Below are 16271 nucleotides of genomic sequence, written 5' to 3' on the forward strand. Positions count from 1 at the left end.
CGTGGGATCTTCCCGGACCCGGGCATGAACCCGTATCCCCTGCATCGGCAGGCGGGCTCTCAACCACTGCGCCACCAGGGAAGCCCCAGAATTTTTTAAAATGAGGAGAGTTTAACAGACCTCTAAGATAACATCAAGCATAGTAACATTCACATTATAGAGGTCCCAGAAGGAGAGGAGAAAGAAAGGGGTAGAAAATGTATTTGATGAAATAACGGCTGAAAATTTAACCCGCTGGAAGAAATAGATATCCAGGTCCAGGAAGCAAAGGAAATCCCAAACAAGATGAACCCAAAGAGATCCACACCAAGACATACCATAATTAAAACTGTAAAAGTTAAAGAGAGAATTCTAAAGGCAGCAAAAAAAAAAAAAAAAAAAAAAAAAAATCAAGTCACATACAAGGGAAGCCCCATAAAGCTATCACCTGATTTCTCAGCAGAAACTTTGCAGGCCAGAAGGGAGTGGCATGATATATTTTATTTAAAGTGATGAGAGGAAAAACACCTACAACGAAGGATACTCATGTGGCAAAGTTATTCAGAATTGAAGGAGAGATAAAGAGTTTCCCAGACAAGCAAAAACTAAGAAGAGGTTAACACCACTAAACCAGCCTTCCAAGAAATGTTAAAGGAACTTCTTCAAGTGAGAAAGGAAAGGCCCTATAAAGGTAGGAAAATATATGAAAGGAAAAAACCTTACTGGTAAAGGAAAATATATAGTAAAGGCAGTGAATCAACCACTTAAAAAGCTAGTGGAAGGTTAAAAGACAAGTCAGAAAATCAAGTGTAACTACAATAAACAGTTAAGGATACACAAAAAGATGTAAAATTTGACGTCAAAAACATAAAACATGGTGGGGGGGGAATAAAAAATGTAGAGATTTTAGACTGTGTTTAAACTTAACTATCAGCTTAAAGTTAATTAATTAATTGATTAATTAATTAAAATACATTTTCTATTGATGCACAGACAAGATGAAAGAGAAACTTAGACTGCAGTAACATTAAATATTTCCTTTGGATTATATAAAGTTATATGCTTTTAACACCAATTTTCTACCTTTCATTATTATTTAGGAAATTCTTCAAATGTGGCAACTTATTACAATTAGAACACAACTTCACTAATAAGAACAGAGTAAGACTGATACATATCTATTTCCAAATGTGTCCTCCATGTTTGATCTAATTTGCATAATTAAAATAGGAATTAAGCCATTTTCTTTTTATGAAGTTCTTTCCTTTGATTTTTCATATTTTCTGATACTTATGCCATCTGTGCTAGATAAAAGGCAACCTGGAAACGGTAGCTGCCTAGTTACACTTCATTCATGGTTACCACATCATTGATTACTACTACACAACTCTAAATTGATGGAGGCATCACAACTCGACCTCATGGAAAACAGCTGGAGATTTGAAACCCCTTATGTTTCCAAAGAAAAAATATCAGTAATAACTTTTGCTGTGCCTTCTGCCAGTTTCACCCCCCAAATAACTGTTCCTTCAAAGAAAAAAGGCCCCTCTGTCTGAGGGATGGGCTCAGTTGCTACTGGAACAAGAATATTTTCAAGTTTGATAGGTATCCTGGCTCTGAGGTCCCAATGAAGAGAAATGAATTCATAGAAATTTTTATATGTAATTAAAGTGGTCATCGATATAACTTTACCTTATCTATATCCAAACTAGAGTTCATAAAACATCACAATCTTTATATCAAAATTTCATTAAGCAATTCTGTGAAACAGAACTGAAGTCCCTTGAATACAGCTTAAAAACAGCAAAGTCACCTCTACTTGTGCTGCCAAATGTACTCTCTCCTTGTCTTTTCGCTCCAAGCACCGCTTCACTTCCTCTAACTCAGATGCCATTGCACTGAAGTTCAGCTGCACTCTCCAATCTGACATCTGCTTCTCCAGATCCTCTTTTTCCCGCTCAACCCCTTAAAAGAGAAAATGTAAAGCTTGATGGTTGTTCGTTACTCACGGGATAATGTACTTTCGAATGGTAAGTTTTAATATTCTACCTAATACAATCCACTTATTAACTGTCACTGTCACCCAACAGACTTTTCAGAATTTGTCATTCTATTGTTTCAAGTCTCACACAGCTTTCTAAAATATACACATTGCTGTGTCATCCAATATTATCACATTTTGATACTAAACTTAAAGTGTTATCTGATTTCTAGTACAATTGATTTCAAGAAAATTCTATGCATTTTTTCTTTAATTTGCCTTACATTCCTATATTACCCCCAAACTCTAAAATACTGAAAGAATTTTCAACTAAGCTTCTCCACCTAACTGAAGTTACTGAAGTTCACACAACAAAACACTTTTCTTGCAACGTAAACAAATGATGCTGCTAAATCTTGATTGTGTTATGACCTTTAATCTATTAATTCTGGAGACTATTACCTGCAATTGTATCACTGAACAATATAAACTGACTTAGTATTTATTTTTAGTTCAACATGAAATACTTGGTATATGATGAACAGGGCACTGTTAACACCATCTTTTTCAAAGATAAATAACACAAAAATCCTTTTCTCAATGAGCTTGTATTCCAAGAATAGAAAGAAAACATATAAAAAAAGTACTTCCATGAATTTAAGATGTCAAAAATTGGAACATATATTATCAATTTAAAACTACTCTTTTTTTTTAGTAGCTTCCGTTCCAGAATAGGAAAGAAGGAAGGAAACACTAGGCAACCCACTTTATAGATCATTCGTAAGACACATCCTAACTTTAGAAATATTAAAATGTCAAAATTGTACATTTTGGATGAAAGATACATAGGTATTTTAATAGTGTGATAAAAGCACTTATAGATACTAGACAAACAGTTCTCTATATCTGTATAATTTCTGTATAATAAATGGTTATTATACAAAAATAGTCCAAAGGATAGAATGTTAACTCTATCTTAATGAGAAACTGAGGTAGGAAGAACTGGTTACTATGGTAGTTCTAAAAGATAGATACAAAATTTCACCAAGCAAAGGAGATGAAGTTGGGGTGATATTTCAGGGAAAGGAAACAGCATAAAGCATAGAGGAACAATATTGGATTTCATATTCAGGTAACTGCACACACAGAGTTCTACATAGCTAATACGTATGAGGGAGGGAAACAGGAGAGTCAGCAGGGAGTTATGCATTGCCAGGGAGCTTAGAAATTAGCCTACAGACCAGGAGTTAACAAACATTTTCTGTAAAGTGTCAGATAGTAAATATTTCAGCTATATGGTCTCTGTCACAACTACTTATCTCTGCTATTATATTGCAAAAGTGACCTGGACAATGCATAAATGAATGGGAGTCACTTTAGTCCAATGAAGTTTCTTTATAAAAACAGGAGGTGGTCTGGATTTGGCCCATGGGCCACACTCTGTCCACCACTGCTAGGTCTTCAATGTGAAAATATGCATATTTTTTATGTGTAAAGGTACTTATTCATTTGACAAATATATACATTCATTCATCTTATAAATACATTTTTTATTTTATAAATTTATATATGCATATGTGTGTACATATATCTCTCTATATTACCTATCTACATATAGACATAGACATGTTTCATGATATATATAACATTAGTGCATACACACACATATACAAATTAACATTAGTATGAATATATTATACAAATTATGGAGATAATACATATGAATATGTGTATAAACACATATACATATATGTATATTTATAAAACACATATGTGTTTGGTGTGATGACATAATACTTTGATATGTTTCATAATATAGATATAAAATATGAGTGTGGATATATATAAATATATAGATATACTCACATATATACATATATAATGAAACATTTATCAAAATTAAAATACTTAAAACATAAAGTATAAAATATAGTGTTACAAACACTCTCCTCCCACACCCAGCGGGTTATATGCTCCATTTTAAAGAACTCTTGCTACAAACAATGATGGGTCAGTACAGGATAGCAGTTAAGAGTTCAAGTTTGGGTAGAAAAAAGATTTGGTCTGCTACTTGCAACAAATGTAACTTTAAGCAAGGCGCTCAATTTCTTTGTTCTTTAGTCTTTTTTTTTTTAAGTCATTAAAATGGAAGTAAGAATATTCCCCCCTCATAGAATAGTTGTAAGAACTAAAGGAGACAGTGGAAAATGAGTAGCATAATGCCCTGTAAGAACTCAATAAATTATAATGAGAGGTTTTAATCAAGAGAATAACATGAAAGGTTTGTGTCTTAGAAGGGTCCCTTTAGTAGCAGTACAGAAGACAGATTACAGACAAGCTATTCAACAGAGTAAGACAAGTTAAGAGGGTAACAGAGATGAGATGAAGCATGCCTAAACTGGGCTAGGGGGGATAAGAAAGAAGCAACTTCAAGAGACATCAGGATCTACAAATAGACAGGATGTAGAGACTAATTAGATGGAGGGGAGAAGGAATAAGTTTGGATGTTCTTTGTATTTTAGGCTTATCTGGATAAAGAATGATATGATCAATTAAGATAGGAAATAAAAACAGGTTTTGAGGAAAGGATGAATTCAGTTGTAGATCGGCTGACTGAGCATTCTGGAAAGGCATATATTGATGCCCAATGAACAGCTCCATCTGGAGGGTTGAAGGTTAGGAGAGTGAGATGAGCTAGATTTAGGGATCATCGTTCGTAGGTGATAGCTAAGGCATAAGATTAAATAACAACCCCTAGGGAGAGGTACTAAGTGAGAAAAACCATAAATAGGATTCTAGACAACAGCGGCATTTAAAAGGCAAACTGTAAACAAAAGGAAAAGATTCAAATACAAAGACTGAAAACAATTAAGACAGAAGAACCAGGAAAGAGTAGGAACAATGAAGTCAGTGGAAGGGTTCTAAGAGGAAACAAACAGGAGTCAAGTAAGGCAAGTAATGGAAAGATTCCTTTGAATTTGACAGAGAAGACCACTAGTAAACTAAGCAAAGTCAATTTTAGAAGCAGAAGTGGAAGTCATTCTGCAGCGGGTAGAGGAACAAGCAGCAGGCAGAGCATGATGAGTGTAATTTCTTATGTAGAATTTTTTAAAATAATACAAGTATTCTATAAAGATGAAAACTCTAGAATTGTTAAAAGAAGGTGAAGAAGTCCACTGTCACAATGACAAGAGAACTTTAAGGGTTTTTTTTTCAACCTGGGAAGTAGTTAAAAAAAAGAGAGATTCTTCTAGTCCTCAAAGACACCAAAAATAACTAGATTTTATGAGACAACAAATGTACCACAGAATCTTTTTCCAAACAAAATGAGAGTTCCTAAGTGCATCTTTATGAAAATTTGATGAATAATCTAATACCTTATATTTTACTTTTAAAAATAAATTTAAAGTATTTGATGTTAAAATATGATTAAATTACAACATCACATGAGACTCAAGCGAACTTAATGGCATGCAAATATATTAGGATAGGTATGTCAAAATTTGCCATCCAGTGAAGATTTTCTGGCAATGTGGAAATTCTAACTTAGGAAACATATTGAGTTATGTGTAGGGAACCTGGGGAATTTGTAACATCAAATGCCTACAAGAGTTTCTACAGTAATTTAGGCATCTGAGTAAGAAGCATTAATATTTAAATAGTCTGAAAGAGTCTACTAGAAACCATTATAAAATTTCAGTATCACCATTTCTGTTAAACACAAACTTTCAAAAAGAAATACATCCAGAGTAATTAAATTCCATAGCCTAAATCAACACCTCCACTGAAAAAGCATTCTAACAGTTTTCAAACACAAAGTCTTCCTAATCAACATAAGAAAAAGCCAGTCATATTGTTCATAACCACTTCTACAATGTGATTAAATTTTGTCACCAATCTCCAAGTAACAAAAAGATAGAATCTTAATTGTATGCATATATTGGAAAAAAAAAATGTGTGTGTGTGTGTGTGTGTGTGTGTGTGTGTGTATGAATCTGAAAAAAATTCCACAACTGGCTTGCTGTCTATTTCTAAAAGAAAGACTCATGAGATAAGCAGGTCTGACAATAGAAATGGGTTTAAAAATCAAGAAAAGGAGACATTAAAATTGGATGTAATATCAGCAAAAAACAAGTGAAATTGGAAATTAAAGACACAATACCATTTACATTAGCATCCACAAAAATTAAATACTTAGGTATAAATCTAACAAAATCTATATGATGAAAACTACCAAACTGATGAAAGAAATCAAAGATTAACAAAATAAATGGAGAAATATTCCATGTTCATGGACAGAAAGATTCAATATTGTCAAAATGTCAGTTCTTCCCAACTTCATCAATAGATTCAATGCAGGCGCAATCAAAATCCCAGCAAGTTATTTTTTGTATATTGACAACCTGATTCTAAAGTTACATGGAATGGCAAAGAATCCAGAATAGCCAGTGCTGTATTGAAGGAGAAGAAAAGAATTAGAGGACGGACACTATCCAACAAAACAGTGTGGTACTGGCAAAAAAAAAAAAAAAAAAAATGGTCAAGTAGATACATGGGACAGAATAGAGAGTCCAGAAGTAGGCCCACATAAAAACAGTCAACTGATCTTTGCCAAAGAAGCAAAGGCAATACAATGGAGAAAAGATAGTTTTTCAACAAATGGTGCTAGAACTGAAGACCTACATGCAAAAAAATGAATTTAGACACAGATCTTAAAACTTTCACAAAAATTAATTCAAAATGGATCACAGATTTCAATGTAAAATGCAAAATTATAAAACTCTTAGAAGATAAGAGAATGGTTTGGGGTTTGATGATGGCTTTTTAGATGCCAACACCAAAGTCACAGTCCATGAAAGAAAGAAATGACAAGCTGGACTTCATTAAAAATTTTGGATCTGTGAAAGACATTGTCAAGAGAATGAAAAGACAAGCCACAGACTGTGAGAAATTATTTGCAAAGACATATCTGATAAAGAACTGCTATCCAAAATATACAAAGGACTCTTAAAACTAACAATAAGAAAACAAACAACCATACTAAGAAATGGGCCAAAGACTTTAATGAATATCTCACCAAAAAAGATACACATACAGCAAATAAGCATATGAATAGATGCTCCACACCACATGTTAACAGGGAAATGCAAATTAAAACAACCATGATATGCCACTACCAACCTATCTGAATGGCCAAAATCCAGAACACTGACAACTTCAAATGTTGACAAGGATACAGAACAACAGGAAATCTCATTCACTGCTGGTAGAGGGAAAAATGATATAGCCATTCTGCAAGACAGTTTGGAAGATTCTTACAAAACTAAACATACTCTTGCCACATAATCCAGCAATCATACTCTTTGGTATTTATCCAAAAGAGATGAAAACTTACGTCCACACAAAAATCTGCACACAGACATTTAGTTTACAGCAGTTGTATTCATAATTGCCAAAACTTGGAAGCAACCAAGATGGGCTTCTGTATGTGAACAGATAAATAAACAGTGGTACATCCAAACAATGAAATATTATGCAGTGCTTTAAGAAAAAAACTTTTCAAAAGAGCTACCAAGCCATGAAAAGACATGGAGGAAACTTAGAGGCATATTACTAAGTAAAAGAAGCCAATCTGTAAAGGCTACACACTGTATGATTCCAACCATATTAGGTTCTGGAAAAGGCAAAACTATGGAAACAATAAAAAGATCAGTACTTGCCAGAAGTTAGGAGAGAGAGGGATGAATAGTGAAACACAGAGGATTTTTAAGACAAACTACTCTATGATACTATAATGGTGGATACATGTCATTATGTTTGTCCAATCCTGTAGAACACACAAGAGTGAACCCTAATGTAAAATACAGACTTTGGATGACAATGATGTGTCAATGTAGGGTTCATCAGTTATAACAACTGTACCACTGTGGAGAGGGGTGTTGATAGTGGGGGAAGCTGTGACATGTGGGAGCAGGGGTACATGGGAAATCTCTGTACCTTCTGCTCAATAGTGCTATAAACATAAAATTAAAAAATTACGTCTGTTTTAAAAAAATTGGATGCTAAATTATGATTAACTTGGAAAACCTTGTAGTGGATCAAGAAATAGGATGAAAAGAATATAACATAAGGAAAGCGATTCTGAAAATGGGAAATATTTAAGAAAGATCAAAAAAGCCCCAGACATTTACAAATCAGAATTATACCTCTTCTAAACCTCCAGTCATCTTCTTGTTCGTCCTGATGGTTTGACTGTTGCTTGGAAATCTGAGATACTTGATGTACTAAGCCTTTTTGATCGCCTTCTGCTTTCATAAGTTGTGTACGGAGTTCTTCTACCTAAATACATATAGTCAAAAATGAAACTTTTATCAGTTTTAAAAGCAGGAAGAGAATAACTGAACTTACAAATATTTTTCTAGGGAAAAAAAATTTACTTCCAATGGGCTATTGTAAGCACAAGTTGAAGCCAAGTTAATCTCCTTGTTATGCCAAGCACAGTGGAACAGTCTCTTGCTCCATTTCTTTATTCCTCCCATTCCTTCCACAAACAATGAATGTTCTTTCCCCTTCTCTGTGTCTAATGTGACAAAGAATTTGACCACACTTTTTTTAAATCCCTATTTTCACCTCAGTCCACTCTACTGTTATTAACCCAAACTACCTTCAATTAAGTACTATACATTTTTATATTTTTCACTTATTTTCTTTCATGTGAACATAGTCTATTGGTTGGTAAAGTCAAATGAAATGATCACAATTTAGCACACTGTGATATCAAAGTACTGCTGAAAATAAATAAGCAATAAAAGCTGTTGAATAAACTATAAACTCCTTGAGGTAAGATACCATTTTATTCATCTTCGTATATCTGGAGACTAGCAAGCATGTCCACAATGACCTTTAAACAAGTCAGCAGTGGCAGAAAGTCTCAGGTAAAGTCACAATGACAACCTGAACACATAAATCTCTTACTTCAAAAGATAAGATTAGAAATTACAAGGCAGAGTTCAAAAAAAAAAAAATCAGAAGGAAATGATTACAAATATAAACTTCCAAAAAAGAAAGTCTAAACTCTGCCAACATTAATTCCATTGGACCACTGGTTGCAAAACAAAGCCATTACACATTTTTTTTAAACATTTTGTAAAACAGGAGCTATGGTGTTTCAGACACTTCAGGATTAACTGTCAAAACGTAATACTCCTTCTGAACGTCTAAGATGCCTGACAACTTTGCCTACCTAGCATATTATGTAGTGAGTTATGTAACCCACACCTCAAAACAGAGGAAGTTACAATTGCAATTTATATTAAACACAGGCAGAAAGGTAGTTAGAAACCCACATGCCCTTATCCAATGTGTATAAAATGGCTATTTCAAGTTACTGAACTTTAAATATCAGAAGCACCAAACTCCTATTATGGGCTAATGGGCTGCAAAATGTTATGCTTTAAAATTAAGCCTTATCTCTGGTTAAAAGGAAGCAGGTAGCATCTTGAAAATGTGAATATAAGACAGTGATGCATTCAAAGTAACTTGAACACGCAAGGTCTGTTTTATGTATTTTACCTCCTCCTTCACTCTCTAACGTCTCCTTGAATAAAATTAAGCTCCTGGGAAAATTTTATCTTACACATCCAGTCTCACTTTTACACTGGTTATGCTAAGAGAGATAATTCCTAAACTGGAAAAGCAATCAGCAAGATACACTGTCACAGTGGGAACCTGGGTTGGTGTTTTATATTGGCTTTCTCTGAATCTTCCTGAAAGGATTTTATCTTTTGCTTACGTGTGTTAATATACATTCCTTAAGGAAAAAAACTTCTAGATCTAAGGTTTTTTTCCCTTTCACAAAGACATTTAATAGGGAAAGAGACTCAATCCTGATTTAATTTAAAAGCAGATTATCATAGCTTGCATAGACTTACCTGATGCAAAAGTGTTTCTCTGCTGCCTTCGGACTGATTCAATAACCTTCGAGATAGCTCCAATTCCTGTTCCAGCTAGAGTTTCAACAAAGAATAAGGAAAAATGTCCAATGGGGCAGAAGATAACTAAACTATTACAGGCTCAGTTTAAGAGGAGAAAAGTGAAAAAGTTTTCAGATTTTTACAGTTAACATAAAAGGAAAAATATCTTGCTATAAACATATATCAATGCTCCCATTAAAATAATGGTAATTAAATAACAAAAAGTGAACCAGACCAGACTGCAGGAGGTCTTAGCTCTAGTCAGTTCCATCTCAATTATGACCCCCGTTTAAATCTCTTTTCCTTAGGCCTCCTTTCTGTCACTTCTAAAATAAGGATTTTATAATAGATAATCTGAGATCCCTTCAGTTCTAAATCATTTTAATGTAAATTCTAAAGCAGTTTTTTCTTTAAATTTCTATATGTAGTATCATTTGAACTAAATTAGAATAAAAATTTCAGGGACCCAATGACTCAAAGTATATTTCATCCAATTGGTTATTTTTTATATTCTTAATATTCTTATATTCCTAATATTTCCAATATTCCTAACATTTCTAAAAATTTTAATCAGAATAAGATACTTTAAATTTCCCTAATAATATTGCATTAGACAAGTATCCACAGAAAATGTGCCAGTTAGGTGACTAAATACCCTACAAAGTCAATGTGCCTAGCTTACCTCCAGCTGAAAAATATAACAGGATGTGAAGGGGAGAAGAATATGCCACTCCAAAATATGCCTCTTTGGCACAAGTATTATTCTGAGCTGATGGCAATCAAAACCCAACAGACTCAGAAAAAGCTTTTTACCTTCCCCTAAATTGCATTTAAAAATTTTAAAAGGAGGTCTGTACCAGAAAGAGAGCTGTTACCAAAGATAACTTTCTATATCTGAAAGACTTCTCTGCACGGCAGGGCAAACATTTGTTTACCATACATATTCTCTTCTCATCTTCCTGTGAACTGTGTTCCTCCCCTTTGAAGCCCCAAGCCCCTATTCCTTGCCTTAGTTCAGGATGGTAGATAAGCCTCAACTGCCTGGCTGTCTTTAAGTCTCATATTTTTATGGGGCTCCCATACATATAAAATTAAACTTGTTTTTCTCCTGTTAATCTGTTTTATGTCAATTTAATTATTATACCAGCCAAAGAACCTAGAAGGGTAAAGGGAAAATTATTTTTCCTCCCCTACAGATAGGACACTTTTGTTAAAAATCCAGAGCTTACATATGCTGGACATGTTTGCACTTTGTAAGGGTAAGGTTGTTTTGTGAAATCACAAATTTATATTAAGATGTTATTAAGTGCTTTGATTTGTAATAGTTATCCTAAATTATCATTTCATCTGAACAAACTACTATCTATACATTAGTCTTTCAGAAACTACATGTGGAAGGTGTGACTATTAAGGAGTAGCATGAGGGAACACTGTGATGATGGAACAGTTCTGTATTTTGACTATCACAGCAATAAGATTGAGATTCATGACATAAAACTGCATAGAAGTACACACACACAAACATACACTCAACACACAAATGAGTACACACATAAAGCTGGTGAAATCTGCATAAGCTCTATGCATTGCAACAGTGTCAATTTCCCGGTTTTGATGTTGGATGGCAATTATAGAAAATGTTATCACTGAGAATAACTGGCCCATGGTAAATGTTGTTTTGTAACACCTATGAATCTATTATTATTTCAAAATAATTTTTTCATCCAGTTATATACGTTTTTTAAAAGTGTGCATGCAGCTCAGAAAATAACTATCACATATTTTTTTAAAGTACGGTGGCCCTTGAACAACATGGGCTTCAACTGCACAAGTCCACTTACACATGGATTTTTTTCACTCGTAAATACTACAGTACTATAGGTTTGAATTCACATATGCAAAACCATGGCTAGAGAGAAACTGCAAATATGGCGAGCTGACTACATGTTATACTAGGATTTTTGACTGCACAGAGGGTCAGGGCACCTAAGCCCACATTGTTCAAGGGCCAACTGTAAATCAACTATAAAGTACATGTGGAAGCAGAGAATGCACACAAAATATTATCTAACCTGTTCTCCTGTTTCTACAAATAAATAAAAAGGGAAGAAACTGCACTGAAGTCAACATGGTTTCAAACTCTACCAGGGCCCATACCGGTCATGTTTCCTGGGTAATATCAGCATTTACAACTCCCAAAGAGCAAACTTGATGACCTGATGTACCTTGCTTACCACCGTAAAGGCAGCATGGATGCATCATGCAACTTTACATAGGTTGGTGAAATAAAATAAAGGAGGTAAGGGTAGATAGAAAAGGCAATATGGAGTAAAGAACATTATATCAGAAGCAAATTTTCACTTCATCATTCATTACCTTGGGCTTGGCCTTTAATCTACTCATTTGCAAATTGAAGAGAGTTGTTTTGCCTCTGAGTTACTTTCTAGCTCTAAAATGCTACACTCTATAGCCTCACAGACATGAATTCATATCAAAGATACTTAATATTTAATGAGAATAGAGGATTTTTCAGAACTAGGCTGGTAACTGTTCCTATCTTCTATAACAAAAATGAATAGATGCAAAATACTCAACCTTTAAACAGCAGGTCTTTCCCAACCCTACAGTAAAGTCAACCTCTTTAAATGTTCTCCAGCAAGGAATGGTCAAGTTTAGTTTGCCTCTAGAAAAGAAGAACGGCCAGGAGACAAGGTAGCGAACTACCTGTGTATGTTTCCAAGAGCAAGTAGCAGAGAGTGGCAGAGCCCTCAGCCAAGTGACTCCACATCAAAACATAAAGACTTCACTGCACTCTAACAAATAACCTCAGGGACACTTTCAAAGGTACTCAACGAATATCACTGGCCCCAAACAGCATTACTCTTTGAAAGTTAATTTTCAAAGGGGAGACAGCAGAAGCAAGAAGAACTACAATTCTGACCCTGTGGAAGGAAAACCACATTCACAGAAAGATAGACAAGATGAAAAGGCAGAATACTTTGTACCAGATGAAGGAACAAGATAAAACCCCAGAAAAACAACTAAATGAAGTGGAGATAAGCAATCTTCCAGAAAAAGAATTCAGAATAATGATAGTGAAGATGATCCAGGACCTCGGAAAAAGAATGGAGGCAAAGATCAAGAAGATGCAAGAAATGTTTAACAAAGATCAAAAAGAATTAAAGAACAATCAAACAGAGATGAAAAACACAATAATTGAAATGAAAACTACTAATAAAAGGAATCAATAGCAGTATAACTGAGGCAGAAGAACGTATAAGTGACCTGGAAGACAGAATGGTAGAATTCACTGCCACGGAACAGAATAAAGAAAAAAGAATGAAAAGAAATGCAGACAGCCTAAGAGACTTCTGGGACAACATTAAACGCAACATTTGCATTATAGGGGTCCCAGAAGGAGAAGAGAGAGAGAGAAAGGACCCGAGAAAATATTTGAAGAGATTACAGTCGAAAACTTCCCTAACATGGGAAAGGAAATAGCCTCCCAGGTCCAGGAAGTGCAGAGAGTCCCAGGTAGGATATATCCAAGGAGAAACACGCTGAGACACATAGTAATCAAACTGACAAAAATTAAAGACAAAGAAAAATTACTGAAAGCAACAAGGGAAAAATGGCAACATACAACGGAACTCCCATAAGGCTAACAGCTGACTTCTCAGAGGAAACTCTACAAGCCAGAAGGGAGTGGCCTGATACATTTACAGTGAAGAAAGGCAAGAACCTACAACCAAGATTACTCTACCCAGCAAGGATCTCATTCAGATTCGACAGAGAAATCAAAAGCTTTACAGACAAGCAAAAGCTAAGAGAATTCATCACCACCAAACCAGCTGTACAACAAATGATAAAGGAACTACTCTAAGTGGGAAACACAAGAGAAGAAAAGTACCTACAAAAACAAACCCATAACAATTAAGAAAATGGTAAAAGGAACATACATATCGATAATTACCTTAAATGTGAATGGATTAAATGCTCCAAACAAAAGACACAGGCTCACTGAAAGGATACAAAACCAAGACCCATATATATGCTGTCTACAGGAGACCCACTTCAGACCTAGGGACACATGCAGACTGAAAGTGAGGGAATGGAGACTTCAAAATAAAGACTGTTACAAGAGACAAGGAAGGACACTACATAATGATCAAGGGATCAATCCAAGAAGAAGACATAATAATTATAAATATATATGCACCCAACATAGGAGCACCTCAATACATAAGGCAACTGCTAACAGCTCTAAAAGAGGAAATCGACAGTAACACAATAACAGTGGAGGACTTTAACACCTCACTTACACCAATGGACAGGTCATCCAGACAGAAAATTCATAAGGAAACACAAGCTTTAAATGACACAATAGACCTGATAAATTTAATTGATATTTATAGGACATTCCATCCAAAAACAGCAGATTACACTTTCTTCTCAAGTGCACACTGAACGTTCTCCAGGACAGATCACATCTTGGGTCACAGATCAAGCCTTGGTAAATTTAAGAAAACTGAAATCATATCAAGCATCTTTTCCGGCCACAACACTATGAGATTAGAAATCAATTACAGGGGAAAAAAACATAAAAAACACAAACACACGGAGGCTAAACAATACGATACTAAATAACCAAGAGATCACTGAAGAAGTCAAAGAGGAAAGCGAAAAATACCTAGAGACAAATTACAACGAAAACATGATGATCCAAAACCTATGGGATGCAACAAAAGCAGTTCTAAGAGGGAAGTTTACACCTATACAAGCCTAACTCAAGAGAAAAGAAACATCTCAAATAAACAATCTAACCTTACACCTAAAGGAACTAGAGACAGACGAACAAACAAAACCCAAAGTTAGTAGAAGGAAAGAAATCATAAAGATCACAGCAGAAATAAATGAAATAGAAACAAAGAAAACAATAGCAAAGGTCAATAAAACTAAAAGCTGGTTTTTTTGAGAAGATAAACAAAACTGACAAACCTTTAGCCAGACTTATCAAGAAAAAGAGGGAGAGGACTCAAATCAGTAAAATGAGACATGAAAAAGGAGAAGTTACAACAGACACTGCAGAAGTACAAAGCATCATAAGAGACTACTCCAAGCAACTCTATGCCAAAAAACCGGACAGCCTGGAAGAAATGGACAAATTCTTAGAAAGGTATAACCTTTCAAGACTGAACCAGGAAGAAATAGAAAATATGAACAGAACAATCAGAAGTAATGAAATTGAAACTGTGATAAAAATCTTCCAGGGGCTTCCCTGGTGGCACGGTGGTAGAGAGTCCACCTGCCGATGCAGGGGACATGGGTTCATGCCCCGGTCCAGGAAGATCCCACATGCCGCGGAGCGGCTAGGCCCATGAGCCATGGCCACCCATGCTTCTCAAACTCTTCCAAAAAATTTCAGAGGAAGGCACACTCCCAAACTCATTCTATGAGGCCACCATCACCCTGAAAACCAAAACCAGACAAAGATAGTACAAAAAAAGAAAGTTACAGACCAATATCACTGATGAACATAGATGCAAAAATCCTCAACAAAATACTAACAAACACATTGAAAGATCATACACAATGATCAAGTGGAATATATCCCAGGGATGCAAGGATTCTTCAATATACACAAATCAATCAATGTGATACACCATATTAACAAATTGAAGAATAAAAACCATACGATCATCTCAATAGATTCAGAAAAAGCTTTTGACAGAATTCAACACCCATTTATGATAAAAACTCTCCAGAAGGTGGGCATAGAAGGAACCTGCCTCAACATAATAAAGGCCATATACAACAAACCCATAGCAAACATCATCCTCAATGGTGAAAAACTGAAAGCACTTCCTCTAGGATCGGGAAAAAGACAATGATGTCCACTCTCACCACTATTATTTAATATCGTTTTCGAAGTCCTGGCCACCATGGCAATCAGAGAAGAAAACGAAATAAAAGGAATACAAATCAGAAAAGAAGAAGTAAAACTGTCACTGTTTGCAGATGACATGACACTATACATAGAGTCCTAAAGATGTCACCAGAAAACTACTAGAGCTTTTTTACAGAACTAGAACAAAAAAATCTTAAAATTTGTTTGGAGACACAAAAGACCCCGAATAGCCAAAGCAGTCTTGAGGGAAAAAAACGGAGCTGGAGGAGTCATACTCCCTGACTTCAGACTATACTACAGAGGTACAGTAATCAAGACAATATGGTACTGGCACAAAAACAGAAATATAGCTCAGTGGAACAGGATAGAAAGCCCAGAGATAAACCCATGCACCTATGGTCAACTAATCTATGACAAAGGAGACAAGGAT

General features: G+C 35.0%; 1 protein-coding gene across 6 annotated transcripts in view; it reads right to left on the reverse strand.

Annotated features, from left to right (window-relative positions):
- CEP128 (centrosomal protein 128) overlaps nucleotides 1-16271 on the reverse strand; it is a 455483-nt gene that overhangs the window by 331743 nt on the left and 107469 nt on the right. For all 6 annotated transcript variants that reach the window (XM_055088664.1, XM_055088663.1, XM_055088662.1 and 3 more), the window contains 3 exons: nucleotides 9892-9966; nucleotides 8167-8299; nucleotides 1793-1944 (listed from right to left, as the gene is read on the reverse strand). In XM_055088664.1, coding sequence (XP_054944639.1) covers nucleotides 1793-1944; nucleotides 8167-8299; nucleotides 9892-9966 — 360 coding nt within the window. The remainder of the gene's footprint in view (nucleotides 1-1792; nucleotides 1945-8166; nucleotides 8300-9891; nucleotides 9967-16271) is intronic.

The sequence above is a fragment of the Physeter macrocephalus genome, chromosome 11 (genome assembly GCF_002837175.3).
Source record: "Physeter macrocephalus isolate SW-GA chromosome 11, ASM283717v5, whole genome shotgun sequence".
Taxonomy (NCBI): domain Eukaryota; kingdom Metazoa; phylum Chordata; class Mammalia; order Artiodactyla; family Physeteridae; genus Physeter; species Physeter macrocephalus.